The sequence below is a fragment of the Bemisia tabaci genome, chromosome 8 (genome assembly GCF_918797505.1).
Source record: "Bemisia tabaci chromosome 8, PGI_BMITA_v3".
Classification (NCBI taxonomy): Eukaryota; Metazoa; Arthropoda; class Insecta; order Hemiptera; family Aleyrodidae; genus Bemisia; species Bemisia tabaci.
The window spans coordinates 46,277,329-46,292,384 of record NC_092800.1 but is presented as its reverse complement, the minus strand read 5'-3'; the positions used below and the strand labels follow the sequence as shown (position 1 = coordinate 46,292,384).

The 15,056-nt window shown below is 39.7% G+C and overlaps 1 protein-coding gene across 2 annotated transcripts in view; it reads right to left on the bottom strand.

The window, feature by feature from the left end:
- Window positions 1–15,056, bottom strand: part of LOC109043016 (growth hormone secretagogue receptor type 1) — a 376,139-nt gene that overhangs the window by 47,976 nt on the left and 313,107 nt on the right. For both annotated transcript variants that reach the window (XM_019060032.2, XM_019060035.2), the window contains exon 3: window positions 5,222–5,402. In XM_019060032.2, coding sequence (XP_018915577.2) covers window positions 5,222–5,402 — 181 coding nt within the window. The remainder of the gene's footprint in view (window positions 1–5,221; window positions 5,403–15,056) is intronic.

Genomic DNA, 15,056 nt, shown 5'->3' with positions numbered 1-15,056 from the left:
GTTGCAAACTTTTGCTGGAGCGAAAAATAATACTGCCGTGCTTAGGAAGAACGTCGTATGAGCCTTCAAACGTTGTCAAATCTCTTCTATTAAAATACGAATTTTCAGAGAAATCTGTGAATATTTTTCTCCCGTTTTTCGGAGGATTTTAGTTGCAGTTGGATCTAAAATATCTGTGAGAGAAAACGTTCTCAACTCTCCTTAAAAACGACAATTTTATTGGAGGAAATTTGGCTACTCTCGAATGCTTATAAAGCGATTTTCCTTGGCACTACAAAATGGATGCTCCTTCATGGCAAGAGAAACAGAAATTATGAAGAGCACATCGAGAGTCCGAAATTCTCTCTTAATTTCACATTTTGCGAAAGAAAGTCGTGTACTTTTGAGATTTCCGCTTCGAGAATTATATACCATGGCAAATGCAGAATTTGACACGGATGGGCCTCCCCGGTTTCACAACTTCTGCACTGAGATAGGTGGTTTCGCACTTTGGCCATTGATATGCTACGGTACTAAGGCTGAACGTCGTATAAAAATTCGAACGTTGCCAAATATCCTCTGAGAAAATATTTTCATTCGAGGAAAGTCATGAATATTGTTCCGTAAAATGCTCAGGAACTTTGAATCAAATTACGAGCAAAAATCTTTGAAAAATTAGGGGGAGGGGGAAATATGCACAGATTTTCTTTAAATTCCGTGATTTTACTAAGGAAATTTGGCGACGTCCAAAGGCTCAAACGGCGTTATTCCTTACCACGGCAGCATACAACTCCCTTTACGTCATAGCGTTGCATCAAGAGCGAAACTGAGGAAGCTCCAATGACGTCGTTTACAAGCCCTCGCAAAGGAGTCAATATGCAAGCTTTGTTAATGCCCTCGCATTTTTCATTCTAATAATGGCTCGCGAGCTTTCATCATTTCTCTTTTCCGCGCCTTCCTCCGCCCCTCGTCCCATTCTTCGGAGCCTTGTTACTTAGTTTTTTTAGCGTGTAAATAAATAAATCGCTATCTTCCGCTCCTCTTCACCTAATTTATTTTCTCTCCCCCTCCCGACGAGGTTACTTGTCACTTGGTGTCATCGCATCGCACGGAAAAAATCAAAACTCGGCGCTAATTCTTCCTGTTGGCTTTAAATTTTAATCACTCCTGAGAGACCCGCGGAAGGATCTTGAGAATTGCCGAAACGGCGGTAAAAGGTCGTAAGGGAGCGTTAGAATTCACTCGGATTCGAACTCAGGAAGAACAGCATTAGATAATTCGGGCTTTTCCCAATTTCTTCCAAGGAACTAGTCATGAAATACGTGACGCTCCAGCGGTCCGATCATTGAAATTGATAGACAAAGCGAAAGACAAAGAAGACATAGGGATTATGAAGCTATACTATTGGTTGAAAAGGGTGGTTCGATGGTTCCTACAGACTAAGGGAGAAAATGATGGACTAACTATCGGTTCTCTCGTGGATTGCTGTTGGTTAGTCTATTACCTACCTCCTTTGTCCATTGCAACCACCCATACTTACACTAATAGGATCCCTCCATATCCTTTTTGTCTTCTTTGTCCATAACTTTGTCTATCAATTTCAATAATCGACCCGCAGGGGGTGAAAGGTCTGGTATAATCACATCGGGCGCCGTTCTAGTGTTCGTTTCGACATCGAGCAACTATTTCAACTCTCAGGAGATGAAATTGCCTACCCGACGAAATTGAAGGAGTTTTGAGAGGAAGCAAAGACTTGTGGCTTGTAGTTTAAGGGTAAGCGTTTTGATGCATTGCATAAGGTCTTAGTGGTCTAGAACTCCCAGGATATGAGCCTCCAGCAGTTTGACGAATAGAAATGAGATTACGATTGAATTTGGAAATGAAGTAAAAAGACGGGGAGAGTGATGATTTAGAAGGAAAGAGCGAGAGAAGAAAGTGCGAAAGTTGGAGGAGAGTAACCCACACTAGAGGTGAAATTTCAAGTTATATTACAATGCCGTCATAAAATATAAATCTTGACATTCAAAATAAAAGCTAGTACGTAAATTAATGTCTTGTAACTGCGTTTTTGTATTTTCTCTGATTTCCAATGTTGACTTTTGTATCTTTGAGCAACCTTCATTCAAATGAAAGAGAATTCTTTGAAATAATCGCGTGTGCCGACTTCACGAGACGTACAATTTTGTTTTTAATTGTATTATTTTTATCATTTGTATAAATGACAAGAAATTACTGTAGTTGCTTTTTTCCTAGTTCATGCAGGCTTGAAAATATGAAATTACAGGAAATTTATCCTACATACATATATTAAGTTTTTAGGCACTATTTCTCAAAGCGTTTAGGTGAAATTTTAAGCACTGTGGGAGTGTCCTACCTTTCTTTTCGAAAAAAGTTCAGTATTTTAAAAAAACGAAGTGAACCGAAAGATAGAGTATTCAGACGGTAATTCTTAAGGGAATGTTAAAATTTCGATTTCCTCTCCTATCAAAAACTGCATCATGTTTCTGAAAAATGTTCCATCAGAAACGTGTCCACAATTTCATTACATCAAGGAAAAAATTAAATTGCTGATTTAACAATTCAATTACTAAAACAAGTGACTGCAATGTTTCAATGAAAATTTCACATCACAAAAATGCTACTTTAACCACCCCCGGAGTTACAATAGCTTACAATAGTGGTTAAAGTAGCATTTTTTTGCTGTACAATCTACGTTGAAACATTGCAGTCACTTTGTTTAGGAATTAAATTGTTAAATCAAAAATTAAACTCTTCCGTGTTTGTCAATTCCGCAAATCATTAAGAATAAGAAATCCGAAAATCACACTATTTAGTAACGCTGCGTGGAGGGTGGGTCATACGCTACACGGTTCAACCCAATACCGAGGTTTTTTATGGTTAAAGTACTTGTAAGTGCAACACAAACATTCTTCTAGATACTTGTAGCCAAACTTTATGATTAAGAAACCTAGAACCCCTTCAATTCTCTGCGTATGCAACACGGACATCCCTCGAGTACGAATAGTTGTATCAAAAAAGCCACGGCTCCATTTTCGCCGCTTGGGATGACGGAATTTTTCACGTCATTAGATTTTTATGCCGTCATTGCTATAATGTAGAACGATTGGAGAATTTTGAAAGAAAGAATTATGAAAAGCAAGTTTTGGGCGGCAATTCCTCATTTAATTCGATTAAAGGTCCCCACATTTTACTCCCTCTGGGATATCTGTTTAACCTCCATTTAATTTGTAATAAACTCATGTAATATCATGTAAATACTTGATAATGGTATTATTCATAAGTGTCATCGTTGCCAAATAGTGCAATTTAAGGAAAATTGATTTATAGAAATTAATGCCGTGTGCAGAAACAAAATACACAGTTGTTGCATCGACATCGCAACCAACATGACATAATTTTTGAAAATCTTTGGTGACTTGATTCAACTTCCATTCAACTGACACGCCGTCAGAACGGACAACAATAATTAAGTCGTCTCAGAGAGAATGATGGTGGGCGGAATATGCATTGATATTTCTTTGCACCGAATAGAAGTTTGTATGCCTCAGACTATTGAGATAGAAAATACCCAGGCACTTAAAAGGAACTCTTTTGAATTTGACAATCTACACTCAGATCAGGAAAAAGGAATCAAGCTAATAAAGTTGAATTTCGGAAAGGGAGGTTTGAAGTTCTATTCCGCCGTAAGGATGATGTTACAGATGAACTTTCAGAACCAACATGTTCTTTCTCCGCTTTGAATGTTTGAGCGGAAAGAATGTGCGATTAGTTAGGCAACTCCTCTTAATTTTTCGTATTTTCTTGATTTTCCATTACTCTGTTTGATACAGTGTAATCACCGCGTTGCTAGGAACTGCTAAGACGGACTTGACGGTTGAGCATAATGAAACATGTTTTATCATCAGAAGCTCACTTAGAATACGATGGAAATATCCAAAATTTTCAAATTCAATTCAAAAGAGGAAAGTCGTGTTTTTCAGGGTTTGTAAATTCAAACCTCTCATTCATCGACTAGTTTACAAATACTGTAGATTAGTGTAGAAAGGATTTTTTTCAAATATACATTATTGGCATTTATGGAATGATAAGTTCATACAGTTGCTGATTTGACTTTTCATTAGTTTTAATTCTTTTCTGAACGTGGATTTTGAAATCACTAATTTTTCAAACGTTCATATCTTATTTATAATTGATTTTGAACTTTAGCAAATGCTTGACGCGTTTTGCGTGCTTTGCTGAAAAAACATATTTCGCGAGATTTCATTTTTACCATGTCTAGTAGTATATTTTGTCTTCTCTAAAACCAAGTCCACACGCTGAAAATAAAGGATCTAGAAAAGGGGGTCATCGGTACAATGATTGGAAATTCCCTGAAATTTGCGATATTTGGGGATTTTTTAGCCACTGGTGAAGATCGGGGGCTCAACAATTACAAGTGGACCTGAACTATTCAAATAAACTTGGTACTTTTATAATGAAAAAGAATTAAATTGATCAAATTACGACTGTTGACTTTCAACCAATGGTCCCAATTTTCAACGTGTGTACTTCACATAAAGCTTAATTTAACGAAGCTTATATTGCAAATCGAAATCAGAGACAATATATCTTAGAGACCCCACACTGCTATCTTCTCTATAATGTAAGATTTACTTTCGGGAATCAACGTTCAGATTCGCCCCATGATGACTGATGACCAAAGAGTTGAAAAAAGTGGTTTAACAACCCTATCTTTAGTCGCGAAAACTCGCCTAGCGAGGCGCCTATCCCGACATTCATCAGTCATCATTACGCGAATTTTATTTGAATTTTTGTTCAAGAAGTGGCTCATGAATTATCATTGGATGCAAGGTAGCGCTGACTTCCGAATGTAACTTTTGACTAAAACGAGCATAATAAAATGGGTAACCGAATAAGCTGGAAAAAAAATAATGCCGGGGACGTTCCGGAGTAGTTTTATTCACCTCTCGGACCAAAAAACAAAGTATAATGAAATTAACTTTTTTGTAAATTAAAATTGAATACTTAAATTAGTTATTATATTATTTATCTGAAATGAATAATTATTTGAATTATAAAATTAACTTTTTTTTTTACTGACTTTATGTTTAGATTTGCTTAAATTGTGAGTGCGGGGTACGTAAGATACAGCATCTCTGATGGAAAAATTCTCAGGTGACATGAATGCGGCCCAAAGAAGGGAGTTAATTTATTGACTTACCTGGTGAAGAGAGCGGCAAGTGCCCAAGCTAGGAGGCAGATTATAAGAGCCCTGGTTTTCGTGCAGACATAGCCGGCTTTGAGGGGTTCGCAGATGGCGTAGTACCTCTCGAAGCTGATGGCCAGGATCGTCAGCACAGATGCATGCGCCACCGTCAGCTCCACAAATGGCACCGCCTTGCCTGCAACACAAATTTAGTCACCTCATCACTCTCAACTCCTTCAATTCATACATTTTTCATAGTCATACAGCCCAAAAAACATAGCCCCAATATACGAAGAAATCGGGAGGCAATTAAAACATGCGGATAAACAAGGCTAAACATTAAAAAATCACTAAAAGGCAGGACGTTTCCAGCTGTTACCAGCTCACTTTCAGCTGCAGGAAAAAACGACAAAATTAATTTTAATTTTTTTTTCCGGGAGAAAATTATGTCCTCTGCGGAGAAATTATTTAGTGTTCCGGAGAAAAATATTTTCTCTTCGGGACGAAAAGTTATTGTTAGGGAGAGAATTATTTTCTCTCCGGAGAAATTAGTAAATGTTCCGGAGAAAGGGCTCACGCGCCGGGCTCAAGCGCCAAAAATGAGAATTCGAGAAAAATGGCGATAACAGTTTTAATTGACCCCTCATACATCCGAGAGCTAAAAAGGAAAAAAAAAATTAAAGCTATGAATTAAATTATCTGATTTCATTATTGATTTTTGCGTACTTGTACATTTGGCGCTTGGGCCCTTGTGTAACTGAGCGATTCAATTTTCGCCTTCAGATTCGAGCGATGCAACAAGCGGTACTGGCGTGGAGCTGCTGCATGCGCGATCTGGCACGGCGCGGCGAGATCGGCGATGGAGAATAAAGTACTTGTCGCGAGGACGAGAGCGCTGTCTTGGCCGGGCCGAGCTGCCGTTTTTATTTCGTCGAGAATACGTTCCCGTTTTCCGTTTTCCGTTTCCCGAGCGAAATTTAATTAAAGGGATCCTCGCGTCTGACTAATGCCCGGGCGGGCTATCGCGATCGTCGCGGGCTAATTCGCCGAAATGAGGGAACCGACATGACTTCGATTCGCCCGACAATTTAACAACCGCCATCCCACTCTCCGCTGTCTAGGAGCCGGCAAATTCAACTGACGGCTTTCAAGTGTCTCCTCTTGAGATATGTAAGATTTGGGACACTCGGAGGAAAATACAGCGTCTGGAGAGCTCAGACAATGAATATAGTGCAATATTGTGCACGGAGAAGAAAAATCACCTGACGTTCAAGAAGAGACCCTGGATATGGTCTTTCCTGCAAATTTTGGATGAAATTGAACCAATCGAGCTGAAGTTCTCGGATTTGAACCGGAAAGAACTCACTACACTATTCGGTTCGTATGGCAGAGGTATTTTCTCCCACCTCTAAAATTAAGGTAAGAGCGCATAAAAAGAGTAAAAATCCAGAAATAACATGAAAATCGACTTTGCGTGTAAGACAGGAAACTAGAAAAATTGATTATTAAATTTCAAAATTTGAACATCAATTTTTTTAAAATTTTAAAGAATTTAAAAAAAAAATTGAGTAGCCCCGATGATAGATCACTTGCCCAAAACGCGCATCTACAAAAAACTAAAAGTCATCACAAATGAGCTAACTTTTACCTTTTGGAAATTCTAAAATTTTAAGACTTGTGCAGAAAAGATGTTCCCTCATTTTCAATCAAAGTAATAATGAGATTTTAATTAAAATTTCATCGTACCTCACATTCTATTCTCGCAAAAAATGTGAAATTATGGCACTGTTGGGCGATTTTCCAAAATGTATACCACTATAATGGAATTATGGCATTACTGTAAGGCATTTCTACAATTGTGTGCCTCACAGTCACGCTGAACAAGTTTTTTTGACAGAGATAAGGTAAGCGGAAGGGAGCCGTCTTCTCTTGTTTAACACTTCCCAATTCTTCTATGGGGGTGGAAAATTCTGACAACAGCGCCAAAGTCTCGAAACTCTTTGAGTACTCACCCTGCATCTCCTCAATTCTTATCTCCAAGTTTCTTGTATCAACAATCTACTCGCGCAGAATTGGAAATGCATTAGACACTACTTTAGCGCTGCATTATTTGAACTTCCGAGACACAATATAAGAAACATCGATATCCCGAGTGTTTTCGTGAAACGTTTGGTTTTTCATTTACCACTCGTATTTCAGCGATCCTTTCGGTCCATGAGAAGAAGAAAAAAATTATCCGAGATTTCGCTGTTACCGGTAACTTTCAAATGTTAAATTTATCTGTCTTCGAATTTTTGAACACTTGACGACAAATTATTTGATTGCTGGAATGCTCAGTAAATATGTAAAAAAGCTCAAAATCAATGTTGCACCTCCCAATCAATGTACTTCAAAAATTTCTTGATATTGCATATACATAGTAAGAAAATTTCAAGCATGCGGAAGTCTCAGATGGGGGTTCCAAAAATTGAAGTTTTCGAGGTGGGGCTTTAAATCCTGACCTTACTTTAAAACCACTGATACAACAGTGATTAAACTCGAATAATCTTCATTCGGTCTGGAAGGCTGGGAATCTTGGATGAATTTAATGACAATGTGCACAGTAAATACGCAGATATTTTTGAGATAGTAAACTCTGCAACCATATTTGATGAGAGGCATATGATGTCATTGCATATTATCTCGTTTATGACAATTCTATTTGAAGAGTACGTCGTTCCGGCATTTATTCAAAGTATTCGAAGAATAACTAAAGTGTTTTTTTTTCCTTTTTACTTAGGAGTTTTAAGTACATTTTGAGACACCTAACGCCTTTAATTTAAGACTAAATCTGAGCTTTTTGCTGCATCGGGTAGAACTTAGCCGGTCAAAAAATGTGGTTTCGAGAATTATTTTGAAACGTTTCACCCAAACTAACCGGAGCTCAAAATTCGTCGTTTCCCAGTCGAAGGAACGTAACTATATTCCAACGTTGCAAAAATTCTTTTCCAGAATTTTATTTTTACTTGGAAACTTTCGGGATTTTTTCTTTGAAAATTTCACAGATTTTTTTACATGGATTCTCATAAAAAATGATGGATATTTCGAACGGAAATCGCGGGTTACTTTCCGTGTGAAAACAAGAGTCGAGTAATTAGATTTTGGAATCTTGGAATGAGGATACGTTCAGTCGTTGGAGAAACGACAAATTGTCGGATGAAAATGTCGCCTCACGCCCTCTGCTGGATTAAAAACCAGCCATGGCTGTGTGTGGGCTCGTACCGCCTCCCATACTTGTCAATTTTAAGTTCTCGGTGAGAGAAAAACTGCGATCAGATTTTTCAACACACTGCACACGATTTGCATACAAATTTTTTATTGCTTCATCTGAAAGTGCTTAAAGAGCTGATTTCATATTATTTTTAATAATTTTTTTCTAACATGGGAAATAATATAAAAATAGACTTAAAAATGAGAAAATGCACCGCCTAGTGACGTCATCCGGCGGCATTCCCCAATTAAGCACACGTATTTTAGCAGATTAGATCATTTTGTCATATCTTCTCCAATAATTGTTCAATTCATGAACCAATGGTATCCTGGTGTTCAGTTCACTCAGTAATTTCTACTTAAACACGAAATTCATCAAATTTCAGATACCTGCAAATTCCTGCAAAGAAAACTTTGCTGCCCTGTACCAATGTCCATTTTTGCTTGAGCGACCACACTTTTGACGTCACCAAGAATACTCCATGAAAGGAGAAAGTCAGGGTCAACTCGAAAGAAGCGCTAAGTTGTTCCAAGCAACTTCCTTGTGGGCTTACAATCAAGGTAAATCCCTGCTGGGAACGGGGGATGAATGGCGTCAATGCTGCCAACGTGGGCGTTGGAAATGTTCAATCACGGCACACGTCAAAATGGACAGGGGCACAGGTGCTGGGAGCCCCATCAGTTCCATCTCCCGGCGAAAAGCCCGCCCAGGCGAGACTCAATTTCTCCCATCAACCTTTATCGCGTCATCCAGAGAGTTCATGAAGAGTTTCCTTGTCTCTCAAGTGCTTTACTCTGTTTTTTTTTTTTTTTTTTTTTTTTTTTTTTTTTTTTTTTTTTTTTTTTTTGGCTTATTTGTGGGGGGGGGGTTGGGGGGACATCGCGGAGAAAAATTCGAGTAAAATCGAATTTTTGCGATTGATGTCGATGTTTGGTGGATTCACTCCAGTGGCGATTTTACAGGCTGGCAACACTGTTTTTCCTCCATTTAAATCCATTAAAAATATCGATTTTAAGCGAGACAAGCTGCCACACCAAAAATCGATTGTTTTGCATACATTTAAATGGAGGAAAAACAGTGGTGCCAATTTTCAAGAATCGTCACTGTTCACCTCTCAAGTGGTGGTGAAAAGTTATGCGTCATGGATCATTATCGCGAATTCAATCGTTTTGGCGGCTGAATATAAATTGAGATTAATAAGATGGGACTGCATAGAACCCTCAAACAAGGTCCGAATTCGAATTACTGTCCAAAATTAGAAGCAATAGAAATATGGCAACAGTGATTGCGCTGAGGGAAAATTCGAAAACATATAGGAAAGTTTTCTAATCACTGCAGATGAGAAGGGACTCATCACTTTTGACCATGATCCGAAGCCTTTTGGGTCAAGGATTTTCATACGTATATGAAAGAGTTTGGATGTTTATCTTAGAGAAACCTTACCCTTTCTTAAAATGACAGGAAGCAAAAAGTGCATAGGTACTTACACGGAAAAATTGTTTTAAATGATACAGTATCGCTTTTAGGTTATTTACATGACATTTCAATAAATAAATGTGACAAATAAATTGTTTTGCCGCTGATTATTAAATATTATCGACATTTTTTGAAAAAATCAAATCGTTACCTGATTTTCTTTTCTAAAGTCGCCATCCTTGGTCCCTAATCGAATTCGAAATGCAGATACCTCAGATAGTGGTCCTACGGTCCTACAGCCTGAAAGACTTTACCTACTTGGTACTTGGTACCTGGCTACTTGGTAACTGGTACCGAGGTACCTGGTAGGTATAGTAGTACCAAGTAGGTATAGTCTTTCAGGCTGTAGGACCGTAGGACCACTATCTGAGGTATTTGCATTTCGAATTCGATTAGGGACCAAGGATGGTGACTCTAGAAGAGAAAATCAGGTAACGATTTGATTTTTTCAAAAAATGTCGATAAGATTTAATAATCAGCGGCAAAAAAAATTTATTTGTCACATTTATTTATTAAAATGTCATGAAAATTACCTAGCAGCGATACCGTATCATTTGCAAAAAATTGGAAGGAAAAACGTTCTACCAGCTCAAGACCGCCGTTTTTGAAATTACATTCTCTCATCTGTCACCACATATTGTACAAATGTAGCCTAAACCTAACTTTCATAGACTAAATTAAAAAAAAAAAAAAAAAAAAAAAAAAAAAAAAAAAAATCGTTTGTTAACTGGATTGAGTTTTTCAAATCTCAGCTTTTTAGAAAGCTAATCATGTTGCGACATTATTCGCACCAACTGGAGGAAAATCATACGTAACGGAGGGAAACCAAAAGCACAGAGCTTATCGAGCTACCTGTTCAATGGCTGACATGGTCGGAGCTCGACTCCATTCATCATGTCGCAGTAGATTCTCAAATGGACCGCATCAAATTCCCTTTCTCCACCGTTGCACATCGATTAAGACGCTACGGACCCGCTCACATTCATCAAACCACAAAACCAATATCTGCTTGTCAGACCTGCCGCGAGACAAACTCCAACACACAGGGCTCAATTGCATCCGAGCGATGCAATGGGTCTCTTGCACACCGGAGATACAGATAAATGCACCGCGTTGAGCAGAAAAGAACCAAGCCACATCAGCTATCGCCATTTAATTCGGCAATTTACTTGTTTACATGAAAGCGGTTGTGCGGATTTATGTGTAAACAGTGAGCTTCCTGCACAGTGCGAAGCAAATTCCTCAAAATTTTCAAAGGAATCCGCACAAATTAACGTTCTTTCGTAAAAAATTAAATTGCCCGGTTGAATTTGGAAATAGCTGATGTGGCTTGGTTCCTTTCTGTTGAACGCGATCCAAATGAGTAGGCTTAACAGGAGTAAAGCCGCCCAAAAGTCAAGATAAGTGGATAATTCGACGCTAGGTGGGATGATTGCCTACTTGTCCGGACGTAAAAACTAATTGTTCCACACAAGAGATACCATTGAAATGTAGAACCGCCGAAGAACACGATGAGGACGTCAAAAAAGTCTGAAATCTACTCATTAGGGTGGTTTCACGATAACTGTAATAGTTTTGTCGCCGTAACAGACGACACATTCTTCGGCCATATTTTTAGTAGAAATGATAATCACTCGAATTTTCTCGCATTAATCTTCAAAGGGTTACGTATTATGATGCTTTCTAATGATTTATTGCTCTACTTTTCAATTAATATTATGTAAATTGCGAAATTGCGCTGTCTGTTACGCGGTGAAAAGTCAGCGTAACAGACATCACATTTTCGGCCATTTATATATGAAAATTGAAAAGTAGAGCGATAAATCTTTGAAAAATTCGTTGTCTGATACGGCGACAAAACTATTCCAGTAATCGTGAAATCACCCTAATGACTAGATTTCAGTCTTTTTTGACGTCCTCGTCGTGTTCTTCGGCGGTCCTACATTTCAAAATTACATTCCTTCATCTGGTATCTCTTGCGTGGAACAATTAGTTTTTATGTCCGGACAAGTGGGCGACCATCCCACCTAGCGTCGAAAGCGGAGGACCGAGACCCGACCGGACCGGGCAATTTCCGGGAGATAGATCAGTTTTGTTTGCGGAACGAGAGTGGCGGACCGCAGCGGAACCGGGACGGGGAACGCGGCAGCGGAATGTTATCGATGCTGGAACCGAGGACTCTCTAAATGAGACCTCTGCCCCGATGCATCAACGTCACTTTTAATTTATGCCATCGTTTTCGGTTCCAATTGTTCACCGCCTCGAATCCTCGCTGCATCTCCGATCGCCCGAGCGTCGCGACGCTCAGACCCGGAAAAATTATTGCCTCGAATTTATAAACGCTCCTATCAAGAGGCAAGAGATTAAACTATTACACTCTCCTTACAAGAAAGAGAATAAGAAGAGGAGGAGGAAGAAGAAAAATAAGGGCAACAGGGTTGGTGCGCACGCCGACACACAGTAAACACACAGTAGCGCCTTACAAGACCGCACGATACTTCATGCATTGCGCGTGCAGCACGGTGCGCGCGGCGCATAGTATAGCGCCTTACAAGTCACCAAGATACTTCATGCATTGCACGTATATTGCGGTGTGCGCTCAAGTCGTTAAAAAGTTGTATTTTTCTTGTGTCGAGCCTATCCCGGTGTACACGATTGTTCTCCAAATTGGTTACCCAAATTGGCCATTTTTCGACGTTTCAAAATTTTCACATGCAAACGTATTACTCTATATAAAGCTGCTGTTCCCACTCACTCTGCCCCCCCTAGATAAAAATTGGCCGAAGCGATTTCCTTTAAAATTGGTACACGCTCAGCTATTGTAATGAGGAGTTGATTAAAATTATTCCCACTCAAATCCGCTGCTTAGGACGCCCGCAAGAGCGAAAAGTTGTTTCTCCATATAGTATTACATTGGAGATACGCGGTTGTTAACGCGCATCGCGCCGAACAGGTTCAATCCTGTTGCGTGACGTCACTGCCTTATAGACGAAATATAAGGTTTTAGGCGGTATTTTTCAACGGATTTTTGAGGAAATTGGTAAGCGGAGGTATTTTTCAACGGGGATCTCGAATTTTTGGTCGGATTTTCAAAATCTCAAAATCCAAAATGGCGGCCGTGGCCTAGAATGCTAAGTCGGCTCCTGTTCGATCGATTTTCGTGAAACTCGGAATCCGGGGGTACTTTTCGACGGGAAACTCGAATTTTTGGTCAGATTTTCAAAATTTCAAAATCCAAGATGGCGGCCGTGGCCTAAAATGCTAAGTCGGCTCCTGTTCGATCGATTTTCGTGAAACTCGGCATCCGGGGGTACTTTTCGACGGGAAACTCGAATTTTTGGTCAGATTTTCAAAATTTCAAAATCCAAGATGGCGGCCGTGGCCTAAAATGCTAAGTCGGCTCCTGTTCGATCGATTTTCGTGAAACTCGGTATCCGTGGGTACTTTTCGACGGGAAACTCGAATTTTTGGTTAGATTTTCAAAATTTCAAAATCCAAGATGGCGGCCGTGGCCTAAAATGCTAAGTCGGCTCCTGTCCGATCGATTTTCGTGAAACTCGGTATCTGGGGGTACTTTTCGACGAGGATCTCGAATTTTTGGTCGGATTTTCAAAATCTCAAAATCCAAGATGGCGGCCGTGGCCTAAAATGCTAAGTCGGCTCCTGTCCGATCGATTTTCGTGAAACTCGGTATCTGGGGTACTTTTCGACGAGGATCTCGAATTTTTGGTCGGATTTTCAAAATCTCAAAATCCAAGATGGCGGCCGTGGCCTAAAATGCTAAGTCGGCTCCTGTCCGATCGATTTTCGTGAAACTCGGTATCTGGGGGTACTTTTCGACGAGGATCTCGAATTTTTGGTCGGATTTTCAAAATCTCAAAATCCAAGATGGCGGCCGTGGCCTAAAATGCTAAGTCGGCTCCTGTTCGATCGATTTTCGTGAAATTCGGTATCCGGGGGTATATTTCGACGGGAAACTAGAATGTTTGGTCAGATTTTCAAAATTCAAAAATTCAAGATGGCGGCCGTGGTCTAAAATGCTACATCGCTTCCTGATATCGATCGATTTTTGTGAAACTTTATATTAGGAGGTGTATTTCGACGGGAAATTAGAATTTTAGGTCCGATTTTCAAAATTCAATAATCAAAAATGGCGATCGTGGTCTAAAATGCTACATCGCTTCCTGATATCGATCGATTTTTGTGAAACTCGGTATTAGGAGGTGTATTTCGACGGGAAATTAGAATTTTAGGTCCGATTTTCAAAATTCAAAAATCATAAATGGCGAACGTGGTCTAAATTGTTATCTCGGCTTCCGATCCATCGATTTTTGTGAAATTTGGTATTAGGAGGTGTATTTCGACGGAAAACTCGCATTTTTGGTCAGATTTTCAACATTTCCAAATCCAAGATGGCGGCCCCGCACGAAAACGCGGTCCGGACTCCTAGAACATCAATTTCTGTAAAACTTGGTGAAAAAGAAGATTAAGACATAGATGTTGTCTCCTCATCAATGTTAAAAGCTGTGCGGGGCGGTGGCGGCTCGCGGAGCGAGTCGCAAGTTCGTCGCGAAGCGTAGAACTGGGGTCCAGGGGCACTCCCGGCTAGACGTGTCAGCTCGCAAAGCGAGCTAATCACGACTAGTTTTTAATAAAATTGGTGTACAATGACTTAAATTTAGTCGAAATTCTCTTGAAATCACACGCAAAAATGAGCAAAATCTGCGACAAAAATTGGATACTCCAGTAAAAAATCGAATCGCTCGGGTCCATTTTCAACATAGAAATGGATTCACGTTTCAGCGTATCCTGTGCGTACACATTTATTGCAGTGACACTCTTCTTCTTCGGACGTTGGAAACGAACCGCGAGTCGGGAACCCCGGAACCGCTCGGGGAACGGAAATGAACCGGTCACAAATAAACAAGCAATAATGGTCGAATACGACCGGAAAATGGTGCAACTTATCATTCTGAGTGGCGGCTATTGAATACTGGATTTTATCCTCTATTATGTGCTCAACACTACCACTTGCGCAGGCAGGAACAATATATCGACGGTGAAACTACCAAACCACGTATCTCGTTTGCGGTGTTTAAAAATCTACGCTCCTATTTTATTTTT